At 45.3% G+C, this 25,764-nt stretch overlaps 4 protein-coding genes and 3 long non-coding RNA genes across 13 annotated transcripts; 6 read left to right on the top strand and 1 right to left on the bottom strand.

Annotated features, from left to right (window-relative positions):
* Window positions 1-1,694: 1,694 nt before the first annotated feature.
* LOC136193672 (death-associated protein kinase 1-like) lies at window positions 1,695-3,719 on the top strand. Its single transcript, XM_065982601.1, has 10 exons — window positions 1,695-1,944; window positions 1,998-2,132; window positions 2,190-2,291; window positions 2,340-2,444; window positions 2,518-2,643; window positions 2,697-2,801; window positions 2,852-2,984; window positions 3,038-3,103; window positions 3,156-3,378; window positions 3,428-3,719. The coding sequence occupies exons 1-5, from the start codon at window positions 1,816-1,818 to the stop codon at window positions 2,572-2,574; spliced, it is 528 nt and encodes a 175-aa protein (XP_065838673.1). The 5' UTR covers window positions 1,695-1,815; the 3' UTR covers window positions 2,575-2,643; window positions 2,697-2,801; window positions 2,852-2,984; window positions 3,038-3,103; window positions 3,156-3,378; window positions 3,428-3,719.
* A 129-nt stretch (window positions 3,720-3,848) lies between these two features.
* On the top strand, window positions 3,849-5,228 carry LOC136193736 (uncharacterized). Of its 2 annotated transcripts, none has more exons than XM_065982688.1 (5): window positions 3,849-4,052; window positions 4,110-4,281; window positions 4,329-4,683; window positions 4,748-4,798; window positions 4,849-5,228. In XM_065982688.1, exons 2-5 carry the CDS (start codon window positions 4,117-4,119, stop codon window positions 5,175-5,177), a joined length of 900 nt encoding a protein of 299 aa, XP_065838760.1. In that variant the 5' UTR covers window positions 3,849-4,052; window positions 4,110-4,116; the 3' UTR covers window positions 5,178-5,228. The 2 variants fall into 2 exon arrangements, with proteins under 2 accessions (XP_065838760.1, XP_065838759.1); XM_065982687.1 differs by having other exon boundaries at window positions 4,099-4,281.
* Window positions 5,229-5,341: 113 nt separating this feature from the next.
* LOC136193710 (death-associated protein kinase 1-like) lies at window positions 5,342-10,475 on the top strand. 4 transcript variants are annotated; one of them, XM_065982656.1, is made up of 18 exons: window positions 5,342-5,409; window positions 5,475-5,937; window positions 6,001-6,322; window positions 6,425-6,532; window positions 6,594-6,722; window positions 6,772-6,873; window positions 6,925-7,029; window positions 7,086-7,196; window positions 7,250-7,342; window positions 7,389-7,493; window positions 7,545-7,664; window positions 7,715-7,819; window positions 7,870-7,971; window positions 8,020-8,085; window positions 8,133-8,759; window positions 8,807-9,001; window positions 9,064-9,943; window positions 9,988-10,475. In XM_065982656.1, the coding sequence occupies exons 3-18, from the start codon at window positions 6,236-6,238 to the stop codon at window positions 10,284-10,286; spliced, it is 3,234 nt and encodes a 1,077-aa protein (XP_065838728.1). In that variant the 5' UTR covers window positions 5,342-5,409; window positions 5,475-5,937; window positions 6,001-6,235; the 3' UTR covers window positions 10,287-10,475. The 4 variants fall into 4 exon arrangements, with proteins under 4 accessions (XP_065838728.1, XP_065838727.1, XP_065838726.1 ...); XM_065982655.1 differs by having other exon boundaries at window positions 5,357-5,755; window positions 5,828-5,937; XM_065982654.1 differs by having other exon boundaries at window positions 5,357-5,755; window positions 5,807-5,937.
* Window positions 10,476-12,804: 2,329 nt separating this feature from the next.
* Window positions 12,805-13,811, top strand: LOC136193741 (uncharacterized). The gene is made up of 4 exons (XR_010671433.1): window positions 12,805-12,975; window positions 13,339-13,396; window positions 13,454-13,518; window positions 13,567-13,811. It is a non-coding gene; the product is annotated as an uncharacterized lncRNA (long non-coding RNA).
* A 1,329-nt stretch (window positions 13,812-15,140) lies between these two features.
* LOC136193798 (uncharacterized) lies at window positions 15,141-16,427 on the top strand. Its single transcript, XR_010671472.1, has 2 exons — window positions 15,141-15,589; window positions 15,665-16,427. It is a non-coding gene; the product is annotated as an uncharacterized lncRNA (long non-coding RNA).
* Window positions 16,428-18,645: 2,218 nt separating this feature from the next.
* Window positions 18,646-19,835, bottom strand: LOC136193652 (uncharacterized). Its single transcript, XR_010671405.1, has 6 exons — window positions 19,734-19,835; window positions 19,627-19,672; window positions 19,507-19,571; window positions 19,111-19,452; window positions 18,865-19,054; window positions 18,646-18,809 (listed from the first exon to the last, which is right to left on the bottom strand). It is a non-coding gene; the product is annotated as an uncharacterized lncRNA (long non-coding RNA).
* Window positions 19,836-20,234: 399 nt separating this feature from the next.
* LOC136193883 (death-associated protein kinase 1-like) lies at window positions 20,235-25,479 on the top strand. Of its 3 annotated transcripts, XM_065982885.1 has the most exons (22): window positions 20,245-20,274; window positions 20,329-20,433; window positions 20,487-20,618; window positions 20,680-20,778; window positions 20,839-20,943; window positions 20,996-21,112; window positions 21,167-21,265; window positions 21,316-21,420; window positions 21,482-21,586; window positions 21,645-21,740; window positions 21,793-21,897; window positions 21,947-22,129; window positions 22,180-22,284; window positions 22,337-22,444; window positions 22,499-22,564; window positions 22,616-23,242; window positions 23,302-23,499; window positions 23,547-24,410; window positions 24,464-24,544; window positions 24,590-24,661; window positions 24,712-24,748; window positions 24,803-25,479. In XM_065982885.1, the coding sequence occupies exons 2-22, from the start codon at window positions 20,374-20,376 to the stop codon at window positions 25,084-25,086; spliced, it is 3,648 nt and encodes a 1,215-aa protein (XP_065838957.1). In that variant the 5' UTR covers window positions 20,245-20,274; window positions 20,329-20,373; the 3' UTR covers window positions 25,087-25,479. The 3 variants fall into 3 exon arrangements, with proteins under 3 accessions (XP_065838956.1, XP_065838957.1, XP_065838954.1); XM_065982884.1 differs by having other exon boundaries at window positions 20,235-20,274; window positions 20,329-20,427; window positions 24,712-25,479; XM_065982882.1 differs by having other exon boundaries at window positions 24,712-25,479.
* Window positions 25,480-25,764: the final 285 nt, after the last annotated feature.

Below are 25,764 nucleotides of genomic sequence, written 5' to 3'. Positions count from 1 at the left end.
TGGACCGGTAACAACGATGCTTTTGGTAATTTGATCTAGAACCGGCACTAGTTGAGTGTCCCACTTTGGATCGGCCATCGAAATCGGAAGTGTTCTGTCCTTTCCAGACGTTCTTTTATCCTCAATATCCCGGCTACGCAGTGCCTCATTCAATTATCACCAGTTGATTAACGGAGATTCACTCGGACCCCAGAAGACTGAAGTGGAGTTATGCGCTACTAATTTCAATGCACTGAGTTATTACAAAAAAGGCAGCGAGAGTGCATGGTATATACGTACGAGTCGACTTGAGTAAAAAATTCTAAGCAATAACTCCTATTGCATGCTTCGATAATATCTTTGCTCCAGTAAAATCGGATAGGCAACTATAATGTCAAAGTCGCGGTGCCCATGTAGTAAATGCATGATTTTTGTCACATGATGCATCCTACGCTCTCTTTCGGTCGTGTTCGCGTGTATAAGACAATTTAAAAATTATCCTGGGACAATTTTAGCTACCTGACTGATAAAGAAGCCGACAGTCGCGTGAAGGATGGGGTAGGCGTCATTTTATCGTTAGCGCTCTTTTTCAGGGCCGGCAGAGCGTTTTTGAAGTTGGCCCGGCCCTTTTCGCGCGCCCTTAGCGCGCGAAAATTTTTTTGACCACGCCCATTCAAGACAAGGTTTTTAATTAACTCACTCAGAATTTAAATCGTCCGAAAAATCTTAGCCTACTTTCATTATCCGTAACAAATTCGTTTGCTACTTCTAAAAGATTTAGTTTGTCTAGTTCTTCTTTGTATATGAGCTCAGCGTCATTAACTGATTTAGTCGCTCCTGCCCCGTTGAATTCCGAAGATAGGATTTAATTTTTCTCATAGTAGAGAAGGATCTCTCGCTTGCATTTGTGGCAGGTAGAACAAAAGTAAAGAAGATACAGTGCCGATTTGGCATAAAACGTTCTTCTAGTTTGGCGAAAGATTGCGTAGGTATGTCAATATATCGTTAATCATAACTTCATCAGGGGATTCGCCCTCAACTGCAAAGTTACATTGTAGTATTTCTAGCTGTGCTGAAAGCTCTTCTTTGTGAAGATCGGCCTGTACATGTACACTAATCCGCTACACGTGATATAGCTACGGCCAGACTGCCTAACGTCAATATAATTTTTTTGGCTTTACAAAATGTTGGTCCGGCAGCTGCCGGACCTGCCGGACCCGTCGCGTCGGCCTTGTTTTTCTTTTTGCTCAGTTGGGAAGGACGGCCTCGTTTTTTCACGTAGGTATTTGTTTGCCTGGCTGCCTAGTTCACATGAGATTATTCTAAAAAGCTTGATCACAAGGAAGCTTTCTTTGCCAAACCCACGCCGGCCAGAAATTACTCGACAGGTCAGCTTTTACCGCAGTGCCTAGAGCGCCGCTTAGAGGCGGTCTACGGATCAAGATCCTTCAAAATATCGTAGTCTTTTGATCACCGTTTCTGCTCGCGTGGAAGCCTTTTCGGACTTGTTCAACAAAACGCTGTAAGATCAATTTCGCTTTGCATTAGAATTTTGCGCGTGTGCACTGATCTACCTGAGGCATTGGTGCCTTGATCGAGAGCGCCTTTTCAGCAAAAAAACCATTATTTTCTGGGTGAATAAAATCAGATAAATTGTTCGCTCGACCACGTGATCCAATGAGACTAGGTACGCATGCTCACCAAAAAGTGATGAATCCCAGCGGAGGTCGCAGGGGTCGCAGGACGGGCCCACCAGCAGCGAATCCGCATTACAGGAGTTCGTTGGCACCGAGCTGTTCCTGTCCTGTGCAACAGAGAGCAGCGGCTGAAGACCCGATGCCATCGGACGCTCGCTCCACGATAGAGCTCTTGATAGAGGCAGTCGAGGAAAAGAAGCGCACGAACAGGGATGATAAACTGCGTCTGTTACTCTGGGAAGAAGAAGGATTTCGAGAACGACGACTAGTAGACGAAATCTCGTTTCGTCGACACTCACAGTCGATTTTGTCTTTTTTCAGGCAGCAAATTTTAACCACACGGTTGTGCACTGTTTGGTAAGAAGAAGATATGAGACGGCGGAAGAAGTGGACGAGTGGCTTAGCTACTTTTTCTTGGAGAAAAATCAAAGCGTCCGCGATCCTCATCCAGACGAGGTACAGTACTCACTGTGTCGTGATGAGTTAGCTCGTACGTGTATGCATTCAATGCAGATTTATAAACGCTCCCCGCTTCACTGTGCGGCGTGGTTTGGAGACCTTGTCTGCGTGAAATGGCTCGTGGAGCACGGTGCCCTTCTCAACACCAGTGACACGGTGAGTAGATTTTCCTCGTGTGTCCTTTTATCCTTACTTTTTCTTCAGTTTGGTGAAAGGCCGCTCATGGCGGCGTGTGCAAGTTTAATCGATGCGCCATTGAAAGTGCGCTACTTGGCTGAAGCAGGAGCTGACTACCTTGCCCAGGGTCCCGTGAGTTTCAGAGTCACTTTCTTTATGCAACGTGGAGCTAGCTAGCTTTGATTTCTTTTTTTTTCTACCTCAGAATGGAGTGATGGCTTTGTGTTGTGCTGTATCTCTCGATCAACAGCAAGCAGTCTGAAAGCGTTCAAAAAATCGTGTTCAATATCTTATCGTTGAAAAAGGCCTCTATGTCAATCATACCTATAACGTGGGAAACCTTTTGATCACATTCGTTTTATCAATGTTCCTTTCTTAATTAAGGAGGGGATGACGGTCTTACTTCACGCATGTTGTTCGATGTCTCCTCATTGCGGCGTCATTCAGAAACTACTCGAGCTTGGGGCTGATGTCTCTGTCAGAACGCTTGTCAGTGATTTAGTCTGTGTTGGGATTTCTGTCTATTGTCATTCCTATAGATGAACCGGACTGTCTTGCATACTGTTGCAACGAACAATAATTGGAATTACAGTGACCCATCTTGACCCGTCTCGACCGCACGTGATTGATCTATTGATTCACAACGGCGCTGACATCTTGTGCAAAGATAAGGTGACACATTCTCTTTTTGAACGGAGACGACTATGTTGCAGATTAAAATTCAGGACGGATAATTAGCTCATGAACTGGCAAGGCATGACGACGTCGGAAAGATCCTTCTCCAGCATTACGTGCGTTATATAAGTCGAATCTTATTCCGTGGTGTGTACTATGCGTTGATAGAATGGCGTCCGATTTTCTGTCCTTCGACGAGAAATGGTTCGTCCCGATGCGATTAAACTGTGCGTGACAGTTCTCTCAATTGCCTCCCAATTGATCTGGAACATTGAAATTGACCGAGGTCATATTCCTGGCGTGGTCAAGGTAACGATCTGTAACTTCTTTGAACTACATCGTTTACACTGGGCAAGAAAAGGATTTCAACCTGAACTCTGGGCCAGTAACTGTATGAAGAATTTTTCGCTAGGTACATACATATATCGTGTTCCTTATAGGGCGATGGATACAAGCCTCTCGCCTCAATGCACTGTGCGGCGAGAAGATCGTTTGAGACGGCGGAGGATTGAAGCAGACGAGTGGCTTAATTATAGCTTTCTCGTCGGGGAAAGAAAGCATTGGGTTAAATTAATACCTATTGCAAAGGGGAGATCAGTGCAGTGGAGATAAAATGAGCTAAGGGCAAGGTAAAGTTGCAGGTGGAAAGAAAAGAATTCTTAGAAAATTTATGTATTTTTATGTTTAAAATATGTAGACTTCATTAGCTAATTTAAAAAATTGTCTGTTACTGCACCAAAGCAAATTAACTGCTGTAGCTATTTTCCACGAGCAAAATCATTAGACCACAGAACATCTGTCGAACACTTCGCTAAGTTCGTCGTAAATCATACTGCGCATGATCACGTTTGTGTCCGTAAATATAACGGTCTTACGCATCCGTAATAGCAGTGAAATTGTTCTGCCATCATAGATCCTCGACAACCTAGTGAAATCAGTGAAATCGCTAAGCGATTTCACGATCTTTTCAGCAACATTGACGACATTGGAGAGGGCTTAGCTTCTGCAGTGAAGACGTCAAACCCCCAAAAGTTTATTAGCAAGTTCTGTCTTGATATACTGAATGTAAGAAACTTGAGCTCAAATTATAGGTGCATTGCACTCTTTTTAGGCTGTTCACAGAGCAGCAATGGTGACATTGGAAGATAAGGGAAAGCTTCTAGCGCGTGCTCTCCACTTGGGGTCTCATGTTGATCGCCCACCAAAGCAGAGAGCTATAATTGAAAGTACCGTGGCACTTTGCAGAGTTATGCCGGCTTCCCTCATATCACAAATTTACGAAAGTGTGAAGATGGTGTGTAAAAACATTACGGTGTGCAGACTGTATTGTTTTCATTTTAGAAAGCTATTGACTTACAAAACTGGCGAAAGAGCAACCTAATGCCTGCGTCTATCTACAGTAGTGCGGACGCATTTCTTGAGAAGTGCGTTCCTGTGTTTTGGGATATTGTCATGCAAAGGCGCTCTCTAGTTCTCGTCGCCGACCACACTACTTTCTGCCCCTCTCAGCACGAACGTTTTTTTGGATCGGATAAAAGCAGCCTAATTTACTATTTTGTGTGGCCTTGCCTCGTTGAAAAAGCCACACGTGATGTCCTTGCTAAAGGCAGAGTCGTTACAAAGGAAAAGGTGGAACGGGAAGACGTGTTAGATTTAGAGAAGGGCATTTTGGCTGCTGTTTTGGCTAAAAAGGAAGGTGAATAAGTTACGTTCTTTATTCTAGAGATTTGGCTGTTAATATTGTTGTTTTTATTTTGTAGTGGAATTGATACACTATTCTCAAAAGCTTGAGCGTCAGGCTCGCGAAATTGGTTTGAAGTGTATATTTGTTTCAAGCAAATTGATTGTTTGCTCGTTGTAGAGATGTCAAAAGCTGCGGCTAAAGCGAAAGACGAAGGTTCTTTTCCCAATGACGATGAGTTAGTGCCAGATGCTTTGATGAGAGCATTTGCGGCTGTCAGCCCATCGAAGTGGGAAGAACTCGGTATTTTTCTCGACATTGCCTTAACCAATTTAGATGAATTTCGCGAGTGTACTGGCAGCAACTTCGTTCGTATGTTCAGGGTTCTGGAATCGTGGAAAAAGGCATCAAAATCGCCTACAGTACGCCAGCTTTTATCAAAGTTTGAGTTAATTGGTGTCTGCCGGGAAGCTATTAGAAGGAAATTCGAAGAAATGTCTAAGAACTAGAAAGTCACAAACAGCATGATCAATTTTTTTGTTTTTTTAGTAAAGATTGCTTTCATAACTTCCTGCAGCATTAGAGCGGCAACGACGTACTCTGGGAAAAAATTCAGGAGAAAATGACGTAGGCGTCGATGTAAGAAGTGACGTCATTGAACGCTGCGTCTGCACTCTCTATCCAAGAACCCAGGCCAAGAACCACGGGCCAAGAACCTCAGGCGATGAGAGTTGGCGATAGGTGTGTTCTCTTCGCCAGAAACTCCACGAACAGGAGCACGATGCCGGCTGTCAGCCGTCTTCCAGGCTTTATCGACCCGTCGTTAGAAAGACGCAGTCTAAACCCTCTAAGCATCGAGGCGAAACTCCTCACCGCGTTCTTCTGCTTCGACCAAACGGAACCGCCAACGTATATTTCATTCGTTCAGGAAAGACGCGCAGCTGGAGTATACTGCGGACAAGTGGCTGAAGACCATGCCGCAGAAGATGTGGCACTACATCGAGCGATTCAAGACGAGTCTGCACTCGAAACAGGCAATTGATCGAGTGACGTCTCAACTAGAGCCAGCGTCAACACTTGTACCTAGGTGCTTCTGCCACTGATAATGATAGACTACTAGTGCTTCTACTTGAAATAGTGCCGTTTATCTAATTTCTAGGAGTGTTTTACGCCAGTTCTACGCGAATGGTTGGCGAACTGTCGCTTGTCAAAAATTGTCTACGTGAGACACTGAAAAAAGGGCAGACGTACGTTCTAGCAACAGACGAGGTGAGGCTAGATGGGCTGCTTTGCGAGAAAAGTAATTTAGAATGATGTTTATTTATAACGCAGAGAAAACAGAACAGAATCTGAAGAAGAAGGAAAGACGCCTTTCAATGTTTGGCATTGATGCACGAGAGTAGGAGGAGCCAGTCTTTGATTGTGGGAGTGGAACTTCCGCAAGGCGTTGCCCTGTTGGTACATGTACGTGGCTGTCTCTAGCCTGTGCTAGGTCTGCCTATTCATCGAAAAAGCTTCATGCAGCGTGCAAGAGTTACACTATCGTTCTGACACGCTTGAGCGCCATATGCGCATGCGCAACGTACTCATTTCTTGTTGGATGGGGTCCTCCACCTCTTCCCCAACGGTTGCATCAAATCAAATAGAGTTGCATGTGAGGCTAACGTCATCGAGACGTGATTGAGAATAATACGATGCGTCTTTTTTTCGCGTAACGAAATGAGTTCACCTTACTCAATTTCATTTGTTCTTACAGGAACGAACGTCGTATGCTCAATTGGCGATCGAGCGATTGATTAGCTCACGTAAGCAGAGTCTGCTAAAGAGTTTTCTTTCTTCCGAAAAAGGATTTCGACGTGAGCAGGTATGGAAAAAAATGTAAGGTTTCATTTCTGTGCACTATAGAGTCGTTTACATTTCGATAGTTTGTTCCTGAATTGTCAGTCGTTCACTACGTGGCCGGAAGAGAGTATGAGACTGCCGACGAAGCAGATGAGTGGTTCGGCTATTTAGCTCAGAAAGAAAGTCAGAGCACTGACAAGCTATCAGATGGGGTATCGATGATTTACGATTTATAAAGTTTCAACTAATGCGTGGCTGCAGAATAGTAAACTACGCCCACTTCACTGTGCGTGCGAGTGGGGAAATGTTGTTGGTGTGAATTGGCTAGTCAATCACGGTGCAAGTATCACCGCGGAAGACGCTGTATGACATGGAAGTGGATATTAGATGGTTACTCTAACACTGCCATTTTAGAGAGGGCGTACACCATATTATTATGCTTGTGCAAGTTCTGTTGAACGAGTGAAGAAAATGATTATTTTGGAAAAGCGCGGCTACCGTTTACGATCAGCTGACATTGTAAGAGATTTGATAATTACTAATGTGGCTATAGACACGCGAGTTTCAATTAATAGACGCTTGTGGCTCAAATTCAATTTTCTTCATTGAAAGAAGCTGAAGAGGTTTTTCATCATATATTTGATGTAATGGGAATCAGCGATCAGGATATCCTTTATAACCTACAGGTAAATGAGTTTCCTAAATGAACAAAGAATATCTGTTTCAATAAAAGTTGAAGGCACCTCCTCTGCATGGTGCCTGCCATCTTGGCACCTTTTTTGGAGTGAAATGTCTTGTGAAGCACAACGCACCCGTTAATGGCGTCAACTATGTTTGGAGATTTCATTATTTCTACTTTGTTGTTATTTATTCTTCAGGATGGCCAAACGCCTTTGATGAAGGCGTGTCAAAGTTCCGTTGATCGGCCATCAAAAGTTCGCTATTTAGATGAAGAAGGAGCTGACTGTCGAGCAAAAGATTTCGTAAAATTATAATTCTTGCTTCAAAGCTAATATGACCTTCTTTTTACTCAGAAAGGACAGACGGCTTTATTTTATGCTACCTTTCACTCTGAGTGTGACGATGAAGAAGTGAGAAACGTACTTCAATACCTTGTTAATGTGAAAGGCATTGACGTCAATTCTGTTGATAAGGTGATATTTTTATTTAAAGTTAAATTTTTGCTTGACGATTGTATTTTTAGGAGGGAAGGACACCTTTATTGCAGGCATGCAATTCATTTTTGCCTTCTTTCGTCGTTATTGAGACACTAATCAAGTTGGGAGCAGATTTCTCAGCCAGAGACAAGGTCAGTAAGTATTCTCATTGCTCACTTGTTGTCGACCTCAATCCCTGTAGAAAAAACAAAATGCGTTGCATCTGGCCGCAGAGAAATCATCAAACAAGCTAATTTTCGAATTTTTGATAGAGAAAGGTGTTGATGTCACATGTAAAGACGAGGTGACTTGTTCGTTCCAGAATAAACCGACTCCATAAAAGTAATTTTAGAACGGAAATACGCCCCATCAATTGTCACTTAACGGTGAAATCAGAATGCTTCTTCGACAGCATTACGTGCGTCATGATAATTATTTTTTCGTTCTATGTAATTAGTGGTATAGGACGCTGCTCGATTTTCGGTTCTTCAAAAACGAGAAATGGCTCGACCCGATTCAATCAAAGTTTGCGTCATCGGTAATGAAAAAGTGGGAAAGACGACTTTTGTCACTGCCCTTCTTCAACTCGATCGTCGTCCGATCAGATTAGAAGATCGCACACCAGGAATTGAAATTCATAGCTGCCCTATTCCGGATGTAGGCAAAGCGACGACGTGGGACTTCGGGGCTCAGTTGACCTTCCAAAAAGCTCACGGGTTTTTTTTCCGACAATCAAACACAATTTTCTTTCTGGTTCTTCCAATTGAGAAGGGAAAGATAAGGTCAGAAGAAAAGCTTTTAGAAGAAGGGCAATTTTGGTGTGCCTTCGTGAAAGCTTCATTGCGAACTCTTCCTACACACCTGAAATCACTCATTCGCCTTTTTTTGATAATTAATATAATCGGTTTTGAAAAGGAGGCAGGAATCGAGAAAAAATTTCAGCTCGACCGAGTCGCCGAAATTCTTCGGCAAAAATTCGGCGACACTTTTCAAATTTCATACGTAATCGCAATGGATTGCAGTAAGAGCAACTCAGTTTACATGAAGAAATGCCGAGAAACGCTGAAAGGAATCCGCCGAGAAATGCTTGAGGTAGTGACAAAATCTCGTTAAACTTGAATTTATTGTGTATTTCCCAGGCAGCTGATGATGTTCCGAAGCTGTGCCAAGATATTGAGGAGTACCTCTCTGCTTCCGATGACAAGAGAAAAATGCCATTGGAATATTTCATGACGTTGAAAGAGTTCGAGAAGTGGGTTGCTAAACAAGTTGGCGTCCACTTGACTGACGAAGAGAAAAAAGTTGCCGTCGAATATCTCGACTCGTGCGGAATTGTGAGTGCAGTAGTTATAACCTCGACATATGCATTATGTACTCTGGTTATTTATTTTTTTAGATTGTTAATTTGGGTAGACGAATTTGTGTTCGTCCGCCCTGGCTCTGTCACAACGTCATTGGTCCTCTTCTAGCTTCGCGCTATTATCCATTTGACAAGCACGTTAATAAATCCGGCGTTGCACAACTGGAAGATGCCGAATTTGCTCTGAAACAGTTTCGCAAGCATATCGAAGAGCAGGGCTGTCCGTCTCCGTATATGGTGACAGCCAAGAAAGCGATTTATGTTATGCTATCTCTTGAACTGTGCATTGACGTAACGGCGAAGGAGGAATCGACTAAACTGTATAAGATTCCTGCTCTTCTTGATGAGGCAATGCCAGTCAACGCTTGGGGTGAAAATCCGAACTTGGACGTGTATCGTGGTCAACGATACGAGTGCCACTATCTCGTTGATATCATCTCGCCGTCGTCGCTCGTCATTCTTCAATCTCGCTGCTGCCGTATGGATAACGTAAGGCACACACTTTGGCGGGACGGCGTCAAATTAGTGAAGATCGTCAATGACAAAATGGTTGAGTGTCTCATCATAATGACACTAAAGAATGGGCGCCATTGCATTGATGTCACCGTTCGCTGGTCGAGCATTGCAGCATGTGAGGCTGTAGCCAAAGAATTTCTCAACGACCTGAAGTCAATGATCGCTCAAGCTTGCGATGAAACAAGTCCTGGAGTTGTTCTTGACTGGTTCTATTTAGACAGTTCGTATCTTAAACAATTCAATGAAGATCCGCCTATTTATTCGTCAAATGAAGTAGATCAAAAAGTTGCTGACGAAGCTCTCAATGACATTTTATTCTGCACTCGACCAGAAGGAGAAGAGAATTCTTGTCCTATCAAGAACTTGGTTATAATTGTTCCTGGCACTAGTTCTAATTCAGGTTTGCGCTCCGGTCAATTTTTTTGTGTACGAATTCCTTTTTAGTGTCTTTACCTGCTGACGAAGAGTTGGTGTCAGTTGCGTTGATGAAGGCATGCGCTGCTGTCACCGGATCAAAATGGCAAGCTATCAGCATTGACTTGGATATAAGCTCGGACGATCGAGATGAAATTGCGGTCTGTCGTTGCGATAATTTCACTCGCATGTTCAAAGTGCTACAGCTGTGGAAGAAGGACGCAACATCACCGACAGTTGGCAAGCTTCTACGTTCGTTGAGCCTGTTTGGCATTAGCCAAAGAGCTATCAAAGAGAAATTTGAAAAGTTTCGTCCGCGTGAAATTTAACCCCCGTTTAGAAAGAAAAGTGTTTGGTTGTTGCGTTTTTTTTGAGGTGACAAAAAAATAATTAGGAAAAGGCTGTAGAATTGCTAATTAGGCCCCCTACATCTCTGGTCACACTTACAGTCTTTCAAAACTCAATCCTATATATGTTATGGCGCTGAAAGAAGAAAAATAACTCGCAAAAATTATAAACACCGCGTCAGTACATGCGTCATAATATTGACACATTTTTTCTGTATTTCATTTTGATACGGGGTCTGTTGCTGCGGCTTCTATCAGCTTTCCAGTTTCGAATAGAGCGATGCAGGGTACGCGAGAACAGTTCAAGGCCTTCCGACAACGCTTTTTTGCCGATGCCGACCTTGTTCGCTGCGTAATTTCTGGTGGGATCGCTATCTATCTATGTCGCCTCACTATATATAGGCGAACGACAAGAAAGCAGCTTCATTTGGATTCAACGGATGCATCCAACATAGTCGCGACGATAAAGGTTACAGCTACGGGTTCAGAGGGACCGGCCGAGGTCTCGCTTTCTTCGATTGATCGCGATCGATCGAGCTTAATTCCTCTATAGGGTCCCTCCCTCCCAAAAACGCTCACTTGCCCTTGTACGTATTCTGAACTACTGAGAGCGTATTCTAGCTGCACGGATAGGGTGGCCATTCAGAGAATTATACATTCATACGGTCGATCGTGGTCTCTTCCTTTTGTTTAATTTATTCAGTTACGTAGAGATGATTCGTATACTCTGTTTGCATCACAGGCCGACTATGTTAGTGTGCACGGTTCCTTTCTCTTTGCATTAGGGTTTAGGGCGGCTGTCAATAGGTAGGGCGGCTAGAGGTTTAGTAGGTTTGTAGCTCCTTTTTCCTGAACGTGCTTAGCTGGCAGCCGCCACCTCGGTTAGACCATCTCAAAGGATTGCGTCAGGTAATTTTAGCTTTGATTAGAGACGTTTTTCAGCTCAATGGATTTAGGATTGATAGACTTCTTTGTGTTTCCCTTTACCACTCTTCTTCCGATCTCCTCAGCAGACGGACAGGACTGCCCCGCACCTTGGCTCTCTTGCCTTCCATCTAATGTATGTATATGCGTCATTAGTTTGCGCATCCACTTTTTTTGGAGACCCTGAAATAAGGAAGGAGCCTCGTCTGTTTTCCAAGGTGTTGCTGTACTTCTTGTCTGTATGTTCGATGATAGGTCTGCTACCGACCACGCCGGGGCGATGACGTCATGTTTTACGCAATCTATAGAAAGGGAGATCCTTCTTCTTTTGTACTTGAGCTACGCTGTCAGAATTAGATTTAGATTTGCTCTATGCGAAGACGGGGAAGCCAAATGCAGTTTTTCTCCCAGCCTAGCTTGACTGCTGCTTAGCTCTTAGAGCATCGCGTGTTGCGCTTCTTTAGGCGTTATATGCAGGGGTTTGCGGTTTCATCAGCTTAGAAACAAGGGGGACGAACGAAGAACAAACACAATCATGCAAATGGAAGAAACGCGCAAAAGTTCTGTTTCAGCCCAGGCGCGCTTCATGCATTTCAGCCGACGGCAATGAATGAAGCGGCTCTGTCTGAGTTAGCACCTTGGTGATCGCCAGTGGCATACTGAAACTTGTCTCTGTCAATGTTGGTGATGATGGCATTGTCGAGGGTCTTTCCATTGCGGGTGAAGTCTTGCGGATAAACTTGCGTAACGACACAGGCAGGAGCTGCCGAAAAAGGCGAGTCAAAACTGACTGTGTATCTGCCTGTCGTGACTCTGTTCACACGAAATCCGGACCCGCTCAGAATTGAGCCGTCTTTGTCAATGTAGCCACAAACTATTGTCGTCATCGTTTGAAGAAGAGCGGTCGATGATCAGTTGAGTAACTTGTCGCCGAGGTCAAACCCGTGTGTCTGGCGTGTAGGCCAGAGCTCGACTATATGAGTAGACTTTTTATTGTTCGTCGCCACGCCTTTTTGACCTCGAGATCCTTGTTTAGCACCCAAGGTGCGAATAGTGGCAATCGCAACTGTCGAATCACAAAAAGGTCTGCACTAGCAATTTAGCATGCTGCTTCTGCGCCAGCATCGCATTGTGCCTACCATTTTCAGGCCTTGAAGGACAAAGCATGACAACGTGCCTTGACACTTTCATGAAAGCACCGCCCGTCACGCTCCCGTCACTCCCGCGCTGTTTTTTTGCAACTACACTCTATTTTTAGCAAGTGTTTTTAAAAGAAGAGCCACCTAAAGAGAATCGATAAAGCTCGGCGATGGGCTCGTCTTTTCAATTGTCGTCCCTTAGAATGCTTGAAGCAGTTAGAAAATCGACGCTGACAGCTTTGGGTTACATTGCTTCTGTGCGAATTGCTTCGATTTGCTTGAAATTTTGCTGGGTGGACCATGCACGGCTGTGAACGAAATGCTCTTCGTTGCCACTCGTTGGCGATAGTTTTCAGATGCGTCATTCCTGTTTGACAATTTTTAGGCGTGGCGGGATTTCATCGACAATCCATCAAAGCCGGTGGCCCCGAACCTAGTCTACAGTGTATCTCTATAGTGCGTGGAGCGAGGAACAGGTCTTTATGAGAAAACATATTTACAAATAAAAATGAAATATAGGAAGACTAAGCATTGGAGAGAAATCCGTGAACAAGACCCTTATGCTGATCGGCGAGGCTCTCAACAAGGAAGCAGAGCCGGGCCAACAGGTAAGCGTCAACGCCTGAATTGAACGTTCGCGCGATCCTCTCCCACACGATAGCAACAGGTTTTCGCGATCGTTCGCCAGTCGCGCGATACGTAACGACTCTCATGAACAAAAGGCGTCTTCTCCCTGGCAGTAGAATCTCCTGCAACGCTTTCTTTCGCTACGTGACGGGCCCCTTTCTTAATTCCGTCGCGTGCATTCACTCGCAGGCGAGCGATCTCAAGCCGTGCGCACTCGCGTGTCTTCGCGTGCCATTCACGTTTGTATTTACTAGGTTATGTCGGCATTCGTGTTTTCTTTTCACCGCGGGGCCCCCTTTCTCGCGTTTCGTCCTATCTATGCCTACACTGTATGCGTTTTCTAGATGGCTCCGCTTGTTCTTTCAGCGACGAAGAAGCGCGCTTTGATGCCTTGCTGCATGCGTAAGCGCGCGCGACACGTTCTCATAATTTCACGCACGCAATTCTCTTGCCTTTCAGAAACGCACGTCATCGCCAAAGGTTCCAGCCGCAAAAAATCGGCGTATGGTCTACTTTTCGACGTGGTCTGTCTAGGAGTGTAGCGCAGACAAAAATAAAAGAATTTTTTCTAGGTTTTCCGATTGGGGGCCCCCATGAGTTAGTCATGCACTTAGGGAGCGGGACTCTCTGTCACCTACACGTCACGGATTGCCTGGTTGTGCCACAGCCAGCGCTCTTGGGCATAGAACAATTTCCGAACGAATCTAAATAGACTAGGCTGGTTTCCGTCTGTAAGGTTCAGGAGTGAGAGCTGGTGTCGTGGCTGTGCATGAGGCTTCATTTGTGTGTGTGACAGGGAGGGTAGCACGTGGACGACACGCATTCGTTACGTAGATTTGATTATACTTGTTTTTGCATCACAGGCCGACTATGGTCAGTGTGCACGGGTCGTTTCCCTCAGCCTCAGGGCGGCTCTCTCTAGGTAAGGCGGTTAGAGGTTTAGTAGGTTTGTAGCTCCTTTTCTCCCTAAACGTGCTTAGCTGGCAGCCGCCACCTTAGACCATGTGAATGGATTATTCAGTTAATTTAGGACTGAATAGAGACGTTTTTCGCGTCAATGGATTGTGAGCTAATTAATAGAATTTATTCTGTTTTCCGTCACCCCACTCTTCTGTCTGAACTCTTCTGCAGACGGAGAGCACCGACCCACACCTTGACTATCTTGGCTTTCATCTAATATATGTTTGTGCGTTCGCATTCACTTTTGTGGGGACCCTGAAATAATGAACATGCCTCGTCTGTTTTCCAACGAGGGTTATGACATTTTTCTTCTCCTACGCACACAACTATATCCTATAGTCTGCCTGTACGCTGTACCCTCGATCTTAGGAAACGGTACGCTACTATAAAACGCCTGCATCTTTCCTATCCCAGCCAGCATAAAATTAACTGCGTGGCCGGTAACCGCGAAGACGTTCAAGTTGTGCTCCCCCAAGCCACATCTGTGCACGAGCTTTGATAATGGCCAGGCCAACGGTACACGTTCCCTATACTGCAGCCTCCATCCGACCAATTATCTTTCGCTTCCTCTGTTTATATACGTTGCACGTTTTCCTAAGTCATTCCAGCCAGCATTAGTTGATTCAATGCAAGCGATGCTTCCTCGATCATCAATGATTATTTCCCAACGCTTCCTCCAACACTGAACCATAAATAGGACGAGCTCGCCGTTTGTTTCCTATCGTTCACGGGATATTCTGGAATTATTTCATGTCGGTCGAGCTTCGACAATGCGTCTTCTCCTGGTCTTCGCGGTTATCTCCGCTTATGCTAGCATTAGTACCGCCTTTTTTCAATGGATCAATGGAATTCCAAAGCCGCCGTCGCCCGCAGAGATAAAGCAGATGGCAAATGTTGCGTGTCGAAATCAATGCAAGGCACTATGTGGGAGTGTTGGCTTCAACTGCTCTTTGGTCTGCTCATGCGCGAACGGAGTAATGCCCCCTGCGAACTGCTGCGATGTTCAACTTTGGGGGTAGTATAAAGTGAAGATCGAGGCGTGATCGGCCGCATGTTGAGAAATAGATGTGTTGTTCGTATAGAGCTGCATGCCACTGCTCTCTTTGTCTTTTTAATCCCCCCCCCCCCCCCCCCCCCCCCCTCCTTCCTCTCGCTTTCTTCTGTTTATGTGTACACGTAGATTAATTCTGCATCCAAATCGAGCTTCCGATCACGAGAAAAATTTGCAGAGGCCTCGAAGCGCGTAGCCCACTGCCTGATCGAACACCAGTGGGGATGTACGCACTGGCAGGCAATACAGGAAATTGAAATTGAAGAATTATCAGCGAAAATTTGATTGGCAATTGCAAACGCTGTGCTAATACATGCGTCTTATTATTGAGAAATTTTTAGTCATTGGTTCTGTACCCGATTTGATACGGGGTCTGTTGCAGCGGCTTCTACCAGCTTTCCAGTTTCTCTCGGCTGCGAGCGCAGCGATGGTACACGAGAACAGTTCAAGACTCTCCGACAACGCTTTTATAACGATGCCGACCTCGTTCGCTGCCTAATTTGGTCGCCACACTAGACGAGAGACAAGGAAGCAGCTTCACTTGGATTCAATGGACGCATCTATCATAGCCGCGACGCGAAAAGGTGGGTAGGTCACCGCTAAAGGTTCAGAGGGACCGGCCAAGGTCTCCGCTTACTACGATCGATCACTTCCTCTAGAGGGCCGCCTCCCACGCAAGCGTGTAGTAACTGCGTGGCCGGTAATTAACCGCGAAAACGTTCAAGTTGTGCTCCCCAATCGTACCCCGGTGCACGAGCTTTGATAGTGATCATGCAGGCCAAGGATACACGTTCCCTATGTGCTGCAGTCTCGATCCCACCAATTATCTTTCGCTTCCTCTGTTTATATACGTTGCACCTTTGCTATGCCATTCCAGCCAGCATTAATTGATTCAATGCAAGCGATGCTTCCTCATCAATTATTATTTCCCAACGCTTCCTCCAACACTGAAACCCTAAATAAGACTCGCCGTTCGTTTCCTTATCATATCGTTCACGGAGTTTGCTGAAGCTATTTCACACATTGGTTGAGCTTTGACAATGGCCAATCCATCACTGAGTCTTCTCGTGGTCTTCGCGGTCATCTCCGCTTATGCCACAATAACCGCCATTCCGTTGCGATTGAATTTGATCACAAAGTGGCCGTCGCCCGTCGAGATAAAGCAGATGGCAATGGTCGCGTGTCGAAATCATTGCAAGGCGCTATGTGGGACTGTTGGCTTCAACTGCTCTTTTTTCTGCTCATGCACCAACAGAGCAATTCCCACTATGACCTGCTGCGATGCTCAACTTGTGGGGTAGACCGTAGTATAGTGAGGATCGAGGCGTGACCGGCCGCATGTTGCGATTGTTTGTAGAGCTGCTCTTTTTCCTATCGCTTTCTTCATGTGTACACGTACATTAAATTCTGCATCAAAATCGAGCTTCCGATCAAGAGAAAAATTTGCAGAGGCAACGAAGCGCGTATAGCTACTAGGCCACAGGTGGTGAACGCCAGTGGGGATAGAGGTACGCAGGCAAGACAGGAAATTGAAATTGAAGAATTATCAGCAAAAATTAGATTGGTAATTGCAAACGCTGCGCTAATGCATGCGTCTTATTATTGAGAAATTTTTAGTCATTTGTACCCCGCGTTGATACGGGGTCTGTTGCAGCGGCTCCTACCAGCTTTCCAGTTTCTCTCGGCTGCGAGCGCGGCGATGGTACACGAGAACAGTTCGAAAACGCTTTTATGACGATGCCGATCTCGTTCGCTGCGTAATTTGGTCGCCACACTAGACGAGAGACAAGGGAGCAGCTTCGCTTGGATTCAATGGACGCATCTATCATAGCCGCGACGCGAAAAGGTGAGTAGGTCACCACTACAGGTTCAGAGGGACCGGCCAAGGTCTCCGCTTTCTACGATCGATCGCTTCCTCTAGAGGGCCCCCTCCCATGCCCACGCAAGCGTATTCTAGCTACACGGATGGGGTTGCCATACATAAGACTTCGTAGAAAATATTGATAAGCTCGTGGCTTCGCGGTTTGGATTATACACCTTCGCTTCCTTTTGTTTATTCCTATCGAAAGATGACGTCATCTAGCTGCAGCATCGTCACTATAAGCCCCTCCTTCGTTTTCAAATTTGGTACGATCTGAGCTTGAATAGCGACGACCCTTCCTCAGTTTAGTGTAATAATTTCCGTCGCGTGCAGTTGCATGGCTCGCGCGGCTGTTATTCGCTATACGATAAGAAAGAAACTTTTGAAGCGATGATCTATTCAAACGGAATCGATGGATCGTTTTTGAGCGCTTTATTTCACAATTTCACAATGCAAACGTATCTGAGGCAACGTTAACCCCCCCAGGCACTGAAACGCCCCAAGGCACTGAAATGTTCTTGCTTAATTTCATAATTGATCAATTTGAGGGGAAAGCAGGTGAAAGTGTAACTCCTAAATAGTGCACTGCTGCCGCAAGTGCAATTACTTTGAAGGGTAGCGCCCTGACACGCGCGGCCGCAACTCAGTTTGCAAGGCAACAGCGCAAACTTGAAGACTCGCCGAGCGCGTTTTTCAGAGTTGACCACGACGGCTGCATAGAAAGAGATTAGAACGACGACTAGGAGAAAGCGTACTGATGTCATTGCGGTATCCGTAGTATACACAGATGAACGACTGCCCGGTGACCTACCACCGTCAACGGATCCTATTCAACTGGATGAGGTGTGTGCACGCATCTCATAGATATGGAGAAGTGCGCATGTCGTTTTGGACCACAATCAACGCGCCCACCTTCCCTCGCTTCCTTTGTTTATAGATGGTCACTTTCTAAGCGTCCGTGTTATCTTTGTGCACTCTCGTCCTGCCGTCACATGCACGTCACATGCACGTCACATGCACGTCACACATGTATACAAAAGGACTCGTCTGTTCTTACAACTTAGACGTACGTCGCAGCAACTGAAATTTAAAACATGTCTCACCCACCTATTTCCCTCCTACGGAGTCTGGCCGGCCTTTCGGTGCCATTCACGTTTGCATTTACTACAGTAGGTTATTTCGGCATTCGCGATTATATTTTGGTTCCACAACACGCAGTTCCACTGTAGCTATAACGGAGGGATCGCTGTTTATGCATGGGCGGGACTCGTTCTTTTAATTAATTAAGGTCTACCACACTGCGTCGGAGAGCCTCAGTTTCATTATGGACTATGCGGCGTTTCTTACCTTAGGTTCTAGGTAGAGTTGCCTATGTGCAGGTCTTCTCCCAAAGTTCTCTCACAGCATAACAACAGCCTAAAGGAGCTATGCAAAAAAGATCACGTGCGCATTGCTAAGGGCATGCGCTGCAAAATTTAATTCTACTGTAGACCCTAAACATATTTGGCTAATTGATTTAGAAGTAGGGGTCTGGACTCAGAAGAGGAAATTCGCTTTGCCACCGGTTTTAGGCATGAATATACGAAAATCGTCTCATTCAAAGGGCCGGGCCCCCGCGTATAGCGCCGCGCGCGCTGCATACTATGTATCATCTCAGCGCAATGTCTTACCGCTCCGCTTTCGCGATTTCAGCCTTTTCACACAGCGTACACTGCATAGTCGCGATAGAAACGTTACGAGCCGCATCTTATCTTCGCTGGCGGTTCACGAAATGTTAGTGAGAAGGGATTAAGCTAGAAGTATTACGCTGTGCGACAATGAAACTAGTGGAGAGATCAAAAGAGCACATGCACAGACAACAGCCGACAGCAAGAATACTGACAAAAAAGCATCGTATTAGATCGATTAATTAATTTGTTCCGCCGCCGCCGGAGTTGATCCAACTGTAAACAGAAGTAACTGCTCCATAGACTATAATAAAAAAGCGTCAGTACGCACTTTTTGAAGTCTCTCTTGAGTTTTGCGGGGACGTCCACGAACATTTTTATCAGCTCTGCTCTGAAACGTATGAACGCTATCACCAGCCAAGTTAGGAGAAATTTTAGCAAATAATCAAGAGCGATTCGTATGATAAAAACAACTGCGTCGACAGCATATCCAACTGTGAACGTGGCCGAATTGATTATCTCTATACAGTATGTATATTAAAATAAGGCGAGCACCCAATCAATTAGGCCTGCGTACTTCTGACAGACGCCTGTGAGTCGAACTCCAACTTCACCTCTAGGCTGCGATATGTACTGTTAATTTCGCAAGCGTAGCTGCCGCTGTCGGCTTGAACAGTCGTCTGGATCTCTAGAACTTGAAACGTCGGTGACGCCCTACGGCTCACGTGATTTTTTCTTTCAGGAACGAATTTGCCATTCTGAATCCAAGCAACGGAGTTTATTGACACGTTGCTAACGCAAATAAGCACTACGCCGTCTCCCACAAGCAGCCGCCCACTCGGTTTCAGAAGACTGATTTCCACGTTAGGCCAATGCTCGGAGGATTCTCTTCGACCAAGCTCCGTCTCGCAGCCGTACCCTAAAACATTTATTATTCGTAAAGTCATGAGTAGGCCTAATATTATGGACTTACAGCATCCTAGAAGGAAGGAAAAAGTGCAGATAGATAACAGGAGTGTAGGAAGTACAAACTCTTGGCTGCGTGTTAGTATTACAGTGCTATTTATCGCAAGGAAAGTCTACTGAGGCATACTGTTTATTTTCCGGCATCGCGTAAAAGGAGTTTCCACCGCGCAGCACTGGAGAGGACAAAAGCGTTCCTATTAAACGGCCGCCAGCGTGGCGACCTAATTTGCTTACGCGTCTCAATGAAGCGTATTGATTCACTTGTTTATCTCGCTGGCCAGACCCTCCCCTCCGTTGATATTACTGCGGGGAGAGGACGAGCGACCAGACCAGAATGATGTATCAGTAAATAGGGGATTTACTAGCTTTCAAACGAGTGGTTGGCCTATATGCAATGCGTGCGATTCAGAGTTAATACTCACAGCATAATATTAGTAGCCTGTGTACAGTGTCACTGTGTGGGCAACGTGGAAGATCACGTGCGCAGAGCTAAAGGCCTGCGCTGTAAAAAAACTCTAATTTTTAACACAAAATATCTGGCAGAGGCAAATGACAAGGTTGTTATTGCTCTCTACATTACACAATCCGGCGAGAGCTAGAAATCGTTTAATTGGTCCAAAACTGAGATCACGATGGACTCCGCAGGTGCATTTTAGCGCAATCTGGAGGCCAGCGGTCTTTTCTAAGCGGAACAATACATGTAGCAACATCTCAATGCCTGGAGCGCATGCGCGTATCATCCTTTGCTGCGTTGAGTAGATCTGGCAAATCCGCAGTATGCTGAGGCTCATGACGACGTGTGCTCTCGAGCATTGAATATCTTCTGTAGCTTTAATAGAACAGATGACATCGTCCTCTCGTTCTGCAATCGAAAATGAACTGCATCGTTTTTCTCTCCACCGAAAGAGGTTTTCGACCCGAGCAGTGGGTATGGGTATGAGAAGAGCCCGTTTTTCGTCGTTGTACGCGATCATCGTTTGCATTTAGGGCGACGAATATGAAAATGTCGCCTCCATTCACTACGTAGCAGGAAGAGAGTTTGAGACGGCGGAGGAAGCGAACGAATGGCTCAGCTACGTGGTCCTGGAAAGAGAGGAAAACGTTAATGAGCCTACTGGGGTATCATTGACTAATCGTGTAATAAATATACCTTTTCGTGATTTGTATACTGTATATGAAGTTTGGACGCACCCCACTTCACTGTGCGTGCAAGTGGGGAAATTTTTATGGCGTGAATTGGCTTCTCAGTCACAGTGCAACTGTGGACGTGGAAGACGATGTTTGACTTCGAATTGATTTTTTTCCTATTTGCACTCTTATTAGCTGGGTTTTTGTTTAGTTTGGATGGACGCCGTATTTATGGGCTTCTACAAGTTCCCTTGACGCGTTGAAGAAAATGAAAGTTTTGGAAGAGCGTGCCAGCGATGTTCCGTCTCATGCTATAGTAACATATTCACATCAACACTCAAGCATTAGGAATATCTTTTTTTTGTTAGCGTTTTGCTGTTCAAAATCAGTTTTCATCGTTCGATAAAGCTCATGAAGTTCTACGTCATCTTGTATTCGAAAAGGGCATGAGCATTGACTCTCAAGATGGCGAACTACGTGTCGAAGTCTGTACAATAAGCTCTTTATGTTTGTACAGATGCTATCTGTCTCAATTGTAGATGAGCGCTCCTTTGTATGACGCTTTCAGGGGGGGAAACATTTTTGGAGTGAAATGGCTCATCGATAATGGTGCAAATATTGACGTCGTGATACAGCAAGTATGGTATAGATATTTTTTCAGCCGATTGTTTCGATTGTTTTTGTTTAGGGTGGAGAAGATCTGTACGAAGACGTCTGCAAAAGTGCTGTCGATACGTTGAAGAAACTGCGCATTCTGGAAAATAATGGCTGTGAAGTTTCACCGCGTGCTATAGTAATAGACTGGCATTAATTAATTAATTGGCATCGCTTCGCTACTTTTTATTTTTTACAAGGTTTTGGCCTCAGGAGTTCGATTTGATTCTTCTAAAGAAGCCTGCGACCTTTTTCACCATCTCGTACATGAAAAGGGAGTGATTGTTAACTCTCTTGATGAGTTGGTACGTATGTGATGAGCGTTCCCGGCCGTTTCTGCGTGTGTACGATGTGAAAATTTAGTTGAACACTCCTCTTCATTGTGCCTGCGAGCATGGAAGTTTGTCAGAAGTGCAATGGCTCGTAGAGAATAGCGCTGCTATTGATAGCGTCAATAAGGTCACATTGGTTCACACGAAGAGACAGTTCAGTGCTATGTTGATATCATTAGGAGGGAAGTACACCTCTTATGATGGCGTGTGAAAGCGGCATTGACCGCCTATTGAAAGTTCGCTACCTGACTAATAAAGGAGCCGACTGTCAAGTGAAGGATATGGTAGGCGTTTATCTATCAAGGAAGATAGCGCCCTTTTTTTTCTATTTAGTTGGGAAGGACGGCCTTGTTTTATGCCGTCCGCTACACGGTCGCCGACAATTTCAACGATCCGCCTTATGTTCCTTCTGAAAGTAGCTTAGCCAACGAATGCTCCATTTCTGAAGGCGAATTGAAAGACGTCCTTCAATATCTTGTCGAAGATAAACGCATGGAGATTGATTCTTCTGATGCGGTACGACACTTTTTTTGGATTTTTTTGTTAAGCAATTCCTACGTTTATAGGCCGGACTGACGCCGCTGTTACACGCATGTTTAAGCGTTTGTTACCCTCTCTTTGCTCTTCGACCGTTAATTGAACTGAAAGCTGATGTTGCTGCAAAAGATTCGGTTCGCCAAACGTCTTTCCCTCACTCATCCCAAGTTCATATCTCCTTTATAGATGGGCCGAAATGCCTTGCATCTCGTTGCACTTGCGGACGAACGCGACTTCCAGTCAGTTATCGAATTTTTGATTGATAAGGGCGCGGACGTCACTTCCGAAGACAAGGTGACGTGCGTGCTATCATTTCGTCGTGAGAAGATTTATGAACGGAAAGTTTAGGACGGAAAGAAGCCTTATCAGCTGGCAGATAATGGTGAAATCAGAAGGCTTCTTCATCAGCATTACGTACGCCATCGTTTCCCATCACCCCTCTATGTCACTCATTACGTGTTGTAGGATACAGTTCGGTTTTCCGTTCTTCGACGTGAAACGGTTCAACCTGATTCGATCAAATTTTGCGTGGTGGGGAGTGAAATGGCGGGAAAGACGACGTTCGTTAACGCTCTTCTTCAACTTGATCTTCCTCCAGTGAAACTGGAAGATCGCACTGCCGGCATTTTCATCAAAAACGGTCAAATTCCGGGAGTAGGAAAAGGAGTGATTTGGGACTTCGGTGCCCAATCATCGTTTCACAGCGCTCATGGTCTATTCTTCGGACGATCTAATACGATGTTTGTTCTCGTCCTTCGCTTTCGAGAAGGACAACGCATAACACCAGAAGTGTATCTTCTAGAGATCGGACGTTATTGGTGTGCGTTCGTCAAGGCGGCGATGCGTGTGCCTCCGCCGCACCTGAGATCGTTGCTTCGCCTTGTCATCATTGGCAATGTGATCGAGTGCAGAGAGGTCGTGGGAATTGAAGCCAGCTTTCAACTAAAGCGCGTCGCAGAAGTTCTTCAGGAAGAATTTAAAGACACTTTTAGTATTGTAGACGTGCTTGAAATGGATTGCAGTCGGAGCTACTCGGTGCCCATGTCGGACTGTCGCGACAAGCTGAAAATACTTCGTGAAAATATGCTTGAGGTGGCGATTTAGTGCTGCTATATTGTCCAAATTATTACTCAATTCTTCTTTCTTCTCAGGCTGCTGATGGCGTGCCTAAACTGTGCTATGCCATTGAAGAGAAGCTTACTCCTTCTGACAGAGAGCGAGAATCTTCTTCACTGCCCTGTTTTATGACGTTAGCAGAATTTGAGGAGTGGGTTGCTAAAGACGTTGGCGTTATAGTCACTGAAGATGAGAGGAAAGTGTCGGTTGAATTTCTCGACTCCTCTGGAATAGTGAGTGCAGATTTACTTTTTAGACGGAGTCTTATTTTTATCTATAGATCGTTAATCTTGGTCCTCTAATTTGTCTCCAGCCAATGTGGCTCTGTCGTGACGGGATTGGGCCGCTTATGGCTCCGCACTACTTTCCCTTTGGCATGAAGCCTACCAAATCGGGCATGGTTACAATCAGAGACATTGAATCTGCCCTCAGAGCTTTTAACAATTACCTTAAGCAGAAGGGCACGCCTTCTCCGTTTTCAGTGTCAGCCAAAGAAGCAATTTCTATTCTCCTTTACCTGGAGCTGTGCATCGAGGTGAAACATGGCCTAATAGTGTATCAGTTTCCGGCTCTCCTGCAGGATTCCGTTCCTGACGACGCTTGGATTGACGATCCCATACTCGACGTGTATCGCGGCATGCGATATGAATGCGCTGATTCTGTGGATATTATATTGCCTTTGTCGTTCGTCGTCTTTCAATCTCGATGTTCTCATATGAACATGACGCGTCACGAGGCGTGGAAGGACGGCGTCAAACTAGTGAAAATCGTTGACGACAAACAAGTCGAATGTCTTGTCACTCTAGGAACCAAAAAGGAGCACTGCTGCATTGATGTCGTCTTGCGCTGGTCGAGCCAAAATGCGTGCCATGTTCTGGCTCAAGAGTTTCTAAACGAGCTGAAAGAAATGATCGTCGCAGTCTGCGAAGAAAGAAGCGCGGGAGTTCTTCGGAACTGGTTCTACTTAGGCAGTGCTTGTCTGAAACGACTCGACGACAATCCCGCCATTTACTCGTCTAGCAAAGTGGATGAGAAGATCAGGAACAAAAAGATGACTCACTTCCTATTTTCTGATCGACCAAAAAGTCGTTGTTATTCTTCTTCTGTAAGAGATTTGGCTATTCCAGGAGTTATCGAAGAAGAGGTACTATAGTGTTCGAGTTAGGCAAATTTCCGATGTAGAGCTGTTTGTTTTAGCGCAATGTGTCTCAAACTGAGCCGGTGATGTTATCTTGCCAAGGTCCCAGCGGAACAAAGAGAATATTGATTCCTACTGAGGTATCTATTGGAAAGGCTAGAACGTTTTTTACTCTGTCTTATCAGCTGGCTTTTTCTCCTGCAAAGCGGGCGGCAACGTCGCACGATAGATTAGCTGTTGAGAATCCAGCAGCAGAGGTATTGTGAAAGGTAGAGCGCAGCAGTGAGTTTAATCAGTTCCCCCTCAGATTCCCGACCCAGTGCGTTTTCTATGTCCCTTGAAAGGTATTGGTCTTTTAGAAATTACTCCATTTTCTGTACACGCGATGATGTCATCAGGCGCGTTTCCACGCGACAGTATGTCTGTGTCAATCGAATTGATAAGGACGTGCGCCGTCGTTGCTCCGTCCAAGTGGGAAGATATTGGACATCTGTTGATCGACTCAAACACAGTTGATGAAATTGGTGAGCGAACTCGTACAAACCTCTCGCGCATGGTGAAAGTGCTGGAATCGTGGAAGCTCGGAGCTAAGGCGCCAACAGTAGGAGAGCTTCTCAAGTGGTTTGAGCTGATCGGTATCACCCGGGGAGTAATCGAAACAAAATATTTAGAATTACACTAGTGATAATATTCTTATAGTTGGAGTAGCTGTAGTTTTTAGTACATAGCGAGACACGATACAGTATTGCCTATGTGTTATATCGGGCACATTTCCGGACGATGAAGAGCCAGATGGAACTCATGGCATTCAGGAGCGTCTTTGGCGAGATTTTGAAGAGACAAGAGGCGCTAAGATTATTATTCCTCCGAAAAGATTATTGGTGTTCCGAAAAATTCAGATGCGCCGTTGTCGTTGGAGCCATTCAAGAGAGACCGGACTGTGATTATCCTGTTAGATGTGGCATTGCTAGATGTGCGTCTCCGTAGTCCTTCTAATTATTTTGTCATGTACATGACGTACGTATGTAGGTTTTTCCTGGCTGCCTAATTCACATAAAAATATTCTAAAAGAATCACGATCGAAAGGACGCTTTTCTTGCTCAACCTACGCCTGCCAGACATTTCTCAAGGAAAAACTCTTTCTATGGCCGCTCTACTTTCATTCAGACGCACCTGACTTATTGTATTAGGACTTACGTGTGCGCTGATCTAATTGCGGCATTGGTGCGAGGATCGAGAGCGGATTTCCAGAAAAGATATCATTTTCTGCGTTAATGAAATCTGATAAATCGTTAGCTTGACCACGTGATCCAATGAGACTAGGTACGCACGCCTCACGTACCAAAGGGGGCGTAGACTA

The sequence above is a fragment of the Oscarella lobularis genome, chromosome 12 (assembly GCF_947507565.1).
Source record: "Oscarella lobularis chromosome 12, ooOscLobu1.1, whole genome shotgun sequence".
Lineage (NCBI taxonomy): Eukaryota > Metazoa > Porifera > Homoscleromorpha > Homosclerophorida > Oscarellidae > Oscarella > Oscarella lobularis.
This window is presented reverse-complemented; position numbering and strand designations above follow the sequence as displayed.

Bases quoted from the DNA above. Each gene is read 5' to 3' on its own strand.
- LOC136193883 (XM_065982882.1), top strand. From the start codon at position 20,374: ATGAACTGCATCGTTTTTCTCTCCACCGAAAGAGGTTTTCGACCCGAG. The intron at 20,779-20,838 runs GTTTGACTTCGA...GTTTTTGTTTAG, and splicing joins CTGTGGACGTGGAAGACGAT to TTTGGATGGACGCCGTATTT. The intron at 21,741-21,792 runs GTCACATTGGTT...TGATATCATTAG, and splicing joins CTATTGATAGCGTCAATAAG to GAGGGAAGTACACCTCTTAT.
- LOC136193710 (XM_065982656.1), top strand. From the start codon at position 6,236: ATGCGCATGCGCAACGTACTCATTTCTTGTTGGATGGGGTCCTCCACC. The intron at 7,665-7,714 runs GTGATATTTTTA...TTGTATTTTTAG, and splicing joins ACGTCAATTCTGTTGATAAG to GAGGGAAGGACACCTTTATT. The intron at 8,086-8,132 runs GTGCGTCATGAT...TTAGTGGTATAG, and splicing joins TGCTTCTTCGACAGCATTAC to GACGCTGCTCGATTTTCGGT.
- LOC136193736 (XM_065982688.1), top strand. From the start codon at position 4,117: ATGGTGACATTGGAAGATAAGGGAAAGCTTCTAGCGCGTGCTCTCCAC. The intron at 4,282-4,328 runs GTGTGTAAAAAC...TTTTCATTTTAG, and splicing joins TTTACGAAAGTGTGAAGATG to AAAGCTATTGACTTACAAAA. The intron at 4,684-4,747 runs GTGAATAAGTTA...TTTATTTTGTAG, and splicing joins TGTTTTGGCTAAAAAGGAAG to TGGAATTGATACACTATTCT.
- LOC136193672 (XM_065982601.1), top strand. From the start codon at position 1,816: ATGCCATCGGACGCTCGCTCCACGATAGAGCTCTTGATAGAGGCAGTC. The intron at 1,945-1,997 runs GTAGACGAAATC...GTCTTTTTTCAG, and splicing joins GATTTCGAGAACGACGACTA to GCAGCAAATTTTAACCACAC. The intron at 2,445-2,517 runs GTGAGTTTCAGA...TTTCTACCTCAG, and splicing joins ACTACCTTGCCCAGGGTCCC to AATGGAGTGATGGCTTTGTG.